At 41.4% G+C, this 5,156-nt stretch overlaps 1 protein-coding gene across 1 annotated transcript in view; it reads left to right on the top strand.

Annotated features, from left to right (window-relative positions):
• Positions 1–5,156, top strand: part of ABCA13 (ATP-binding cassette, sub-family A (ABC1), member 13) — a 518,893-nt gene that overhangs the window by 375,131 nt on the left and 138,606 nt on the right. The window contains 1 exon segment of the mRNA XM_012646893.1: positions 3,465–3,574. Coding sequence (XP_012502347.1) covers positions 3,465–3,574 — 110 coding nt within the window.

Raw genomic sequence — 5,156 nt, 5'->3', positions numbered from 1 at the left:
AAATTGGAGCCAAAACAGTCTCCAACTTTCAGGAATTTCTACAAAATATATAGAAGCAGAACCTTAATAGAGGGTCTGTGGCTCTTTCCACAGTGAAAACTTTGCTGATTGATTGATAGAGTTTATTTTGTTTCATAATTTTTAAAACTTCATGTGATTAAGGAATTTTAATTATTGGTTGGGCTATGAGATGACTTTTTATTGATGGCAAATATTTTATGAATCTAATTAATTAAGGAAGCCACTTTCATCTCTTACCTGGCCTTCAGTACTCTTTAAATGTCCAGTTAAATCAATCTGATGAAATGCTGCTCTGGAAAGGTAAAAAACACCCATACGATATAGCAATAGCTCAGAGATTTTTTTTTTTTTTCATGGATATGGCATGAAATCTAGTAACAATGTTCAATCAGAACTGACAGAAGCCATATAAATTGTTCCTGATTTGTGTTCAATGCATAAAGGGAAATCAGTTCTGGAAATGATTACCTTTAATTAACTGTTAAAAATAAAGGATACTTGCATTCATATTGTTCCAAGCTCCTGAGAAATTCAAAGTAGGTTATATTGTCATCTGATTGGTATTCATGTTCCACTTGTGAGCTGAGAGCAGGAGTTTCAGATATGAGCATTCTGAGCTAAAGAGAAGCCAAGAGACCAAACTGAAGTAACGCAGGAGTATCCTTACTCCCTGGGCTACAGTTTCTGGTAGAATAGAACAAAATGTTAAGGGAGGATTTTTGTGCAGTTGTTGTTTGCTGCTGCTCTAAGACTGGCTATGCAATCTTACCCATCATATTGAACTGTTTTTACCCTTGCTTTAAGAATCCATATTAGTTTTGCCACTACCTCTCCATGGTAGTTTTATGCAAAGGGGGGATGTAGGTGCTAAGGGCCAACTGCTCCTTTGCCTTCTGCAGGTTCGCTGCAAGTCACTGCCAAAAGGCAGATTCATAGGAAGAAGGTGTACAATCTATTTGATCATAGTTTCACATGACATGGGAGCCTTTAGAATATAGACCCAAAGATACAGGGGAAACTCAATTTTTATGCTTAGGTTCAGCAAGGTATGGGCAGCCATGTAGAAATATGACTGGATAAAAAGAGTATGATCTAATCCTGGTAGACTGAGTGGGGAAACCCAGCAAGGCCTGTCTGTCTAGATGCTTCTTGGCCTCTCTGAACAGCATTCCTTCCTTCTGCGTGTGGGGCAGGGCCTGCTCTGGAATGGGGATGCTATGTCCTTCAGTCAAACAAGGTAGGTCAGATAATTTTGTTATGGGCAGTTTTTACACAGAAGGGTCAGTGAGGTGTGGGACTTAAGAATAGTATTTTTAGGTTTTATGGCTGGGAAAGGGGGTTCTGATTTCTTTGACCCACCGTGGGGAAGAGGGATTCCAGTTTCTAAGACTAGACTCAGGAGAGAATGGGACGGAGAGACGGGAGAGTAGGACGTCAGAGGGAAGCTTCTGCTTTAGAGGCTGCTTCTGAGACGATTTTTGGAGTATCATTTCTAAGTGTCAACAGGCATAAGAGCAAAACTTGGAAAACTTTAAAAGAATGATGCTCCAGGTCTCTGAAATGATCCGTGGTGCCATTTAAACCTGGGTCTTACTCTATAAGCTTTTACTAGTATCACAGTTTATTACGTAGATGGAAAGTGCTATGCAAGAGCCTGTGGAAAATACAGAGATGCCTAAGATACAGTCCCGAGTCGATTAACGATGAGGATAGTTCTGAGAAATGCATCGCTGGGCTATTTCTTCATTGTGCGAACATCATATAGTTCACAATCCCAGGTGATATAGGTATAGCTATACCTGGGCTATCTGGTATAGCCTATTGTTCCTGGGGGCCAAACCTGTACAGCATGTTATTGTACTGAATACTGTAGACAGCCATAACACAATGGTCAATATTTATGTATCTAAACATAGAAAAAGTATAGTAAAAATACTGGATCATAATCTTATGGACGACCATCACATATGCAATCTATCATTGTCAAGTGTCATTATGTGATGCATGACTGTGTATCCCTCTCCCTGTAGGAATTAATTGGGTAGGAAACAAAATATCATAAGCATATACAGTGTCACATGACAACATGAGCATTGTCCCAAGGCAGGACAACACTAAAAGGCACATGAGTAGTATTGTCTTCAGTGCCGTAAGTCCAGAGAGGGTGACTGGGCAGGGAGGGAAGAGGAGTGGAATGACAGGGCATGCGGGGAGAGCTGTATTAATAAGCTGGGTGTATATCTAAGCCTTAAAGCATAGACATAGTCTGGACAGGCTGTTGGCGGTACACCCTGGGACACCCAGCTCAGCTGTGGTCTGTCTGTCAGCAGTGATGTGGGACAGGGCAGGCCTGGACCAAGATGGGCGCATATTTCAGATGGTGGGAGAGATCCGGGGGAATTGGGAGAAATGTGGCAATTGAAGTAGGTGGCAATTCACGGAAGCAGTGAAATCCAGAGGTACAAAGAGTTATGCGGTAGGTAAGGCGTGGTGACAGAAAATCCAGAACCAGTCATTTTCCAAGGTTTAAGGAGCCAGGAAGCCAGTAAGTAGCAGCACTCAGCCATCAGAAAACAGCTGTCTTGGAAGGGGATTGCCAAGAATCAGAGAGAGAGTCTGCAAGGTGGAGTCCCAGGCAAAGTATCCACTGAGGTATAATATAGAGACAAAGTTTAGAAAAGTGAGCAAGAAAGCTATTTTTCACATGAACTGTAAGGCAGAATTGGGCAAAAAAATATGTTGACATGATGCTGAGTGTCAGAGTATAGAACTAGAGGTCATCTTTTTATTAATATCAAGATTAGACTAGAGTCTGACTTAGGGGTGAATTTACAGCCTCTTAAATGGAAAAAATGATGGTATACAAGAAAGCTGTGAGTGACATACACACACACACACACACACACACACACAGAGTGGAGTGTGGGAAGAATGGAAGATGGAGTAGTTTTAGAAAGTACTTTAAAATATATGGAAATGAAATCAGGAGGATAATAATTATTATGATGATGTGACTTCCAAAGAATATTATATTATCTCTGCATAACTTAGGGTAGTTGGCATTTACTTGTCATGCTCTTGAATTTTTTGTGCATTAATTTACTTGTCCATAAATTAATGCTGAAATTTTTATACCACTCAAATATCATGATGATTCTGAAAAGACTTTGTAATCTATTAATATAAAGTGCTTTACACAATAGTGTGATTTAAAAATCTGCAGATATCAATTTACTTGTCCGTAAATTAATGCTGAAATTTTTATACCACTCAAATATCATGATGATTCTGAAAAGACTTTGTAATCTATTAATATAAAGTGCTTTACACAATAGTGTGATTTAAAAATCTGCAGATATCAAAACCCAACGTCAACTCAAAATCTGGTAAAAGCAAATGCTTGTGATATAATTTTGGTTTTATTTAACTTTGTTTCCACTTAGTGCTTTGGGCTTCTCGGGGTGAACGGAGCCGGGAAGAGCACGACCTTCAAAATGCTGAATGGGGAAGTGCCAGCGACGTCAGGACATGCTGTGGTCAGGACGCCCACGGGGTAAGATCCCGATTTCATCGTTCTTGCTGCCAAAGGAGACAATGGTCAAGTCCAGAGACCCCCCAGGACCCCCTCGGTCTTGTGGAATAAAGTTTAAAAACATAATTTTCCTCCAAATTTACCTTCCAATTACCTATTCTGTGAAGGGGAAAAAGAGATTCCAAGTATGAGGAAGCCAGAGAAGGGCAGAGGGGGTCCTGTCACGAGCAGTTGGGGGCAGACCTCTCCCAGACCTGGGGAGGGGTCTGAGGTGTTGAGCTTCTCTCTGCCCAGGTGACTGGGGAAGCAGGAAATGGCCAGGGGCTGGTTTTTCTTGATTCTTATTTAAAGCTTCAGGTGTTCCCAGCAGTTAAAGTAGCCAGAAGGGGCCTGTGGTTTTCCTCTTTTTGCCACCCAGAGTTCTTCTTTCAGGTACTCCTGACTGCTTCAGGCTGGGGCAGGAAACTCATTAAAAACCCAGAAGGTGGTATCTGAGGGGATGGGGAAGGCGTGTGTTCCCTTTGCTCCGCATGCAGAGGAGGTCGCTGGGCACCCTGCACACTGGGCGGCTGCCCGCTCTGTGGGCCGCGCACAGGCAGGGTGCTGTTGTTGCAGCTCACTCTCCTCCAGGCGCTTTCTCTCATTTCGCAGGGCACCCGAATTGGGAGCTCTTTTCAAAACCGCGTGCTTGATTGGGAACAGTTCTTCTGGGGCGTGGGGCCTTCGTGCCGGTTTCTGCGCGACTGTGGTAGCGTGCCTTCTCCTTCGCCTGCTCCGATCAGGACAATGTCAGTGATTTTTCTCTCTTCTACAAAGAAGAGCTTCCCTGCTCTACATCTCTCTCAGCTGGATTTGCTCCTCGATTCTTGTTCTACCACGTTTGCCTAACAGTAAACTGGGCTCAATGTCACAAACTAAAATCCTACAGTTTTATTGTGACAGCTCTCTTCTAGCCACTCCTCCACCACAAGGCACTCCTGTGCCTCGTAACATGGATGTCCCCACGTCCCATTCTGTTTTCAGTAGTACTGTGTTAGAAGGCCTTAGGCATCTATCTTTCTTTTTTCCTACTACAGCAAACTCGTTGTAAGCTGGTGGATAGCCAAAGCCAAAGCTGCCCTTATGTAATTCAAACCCAGCACCCTGGAGCTACTGGGTTTAACCCGACCTCTAGCTTGCTGTGCGGTTTATGATCTACAGAGATGTTTATTTTTAAGGGTGGTTATCTGTTCTAGACACTAGTTTTGTAGCAATGAATAAAGCACATAAAAATCCATTAATCATTTTTTTGGGATGTAGAGGAAATAATTGAAAGCATTGTTGCTACAATTCTCCATTGGAATTTTAATTGACTTTATGTTGCATTTAGAGATTAATTTGGAAAATAACTAACATTTTTACAATACTGTCTTTCACTTGTACAAACTTTGCAAATCTTTCACTTACTGATATAAATAGAATTTATTTTTAAAGTATTTTAAATGATCTTTATCCTGTTAGAACAGAATGCTCTTATCAATAATTAATAAAATATTTTATTTTTCTCTATAGTAATATCTCTAATTCTTCTAAACATAGAAAAAGTATAGTAAAAATACTGGAT

Source organism: Propithecus coquereli, unplaced genomic scaffold (genome assembly GCF_000956105.1).
Source record: "Propithecus coquereli isolate 6110/MARCELLA unplaced genomic scaffold, Pcoq_1.0 Scaffold252, whole genome shotgun sequence".
Lineage (NCBI taxonomy): Eukaryota > Metazoa > Chordata > Mammalia > Primates > Indriidae > Propithecus > Propithecus coquereli.
Note: the sequence above shows the minus strand (reverse complement) of the source record. Positions and strands in the feature narration are given on the sequence as shown.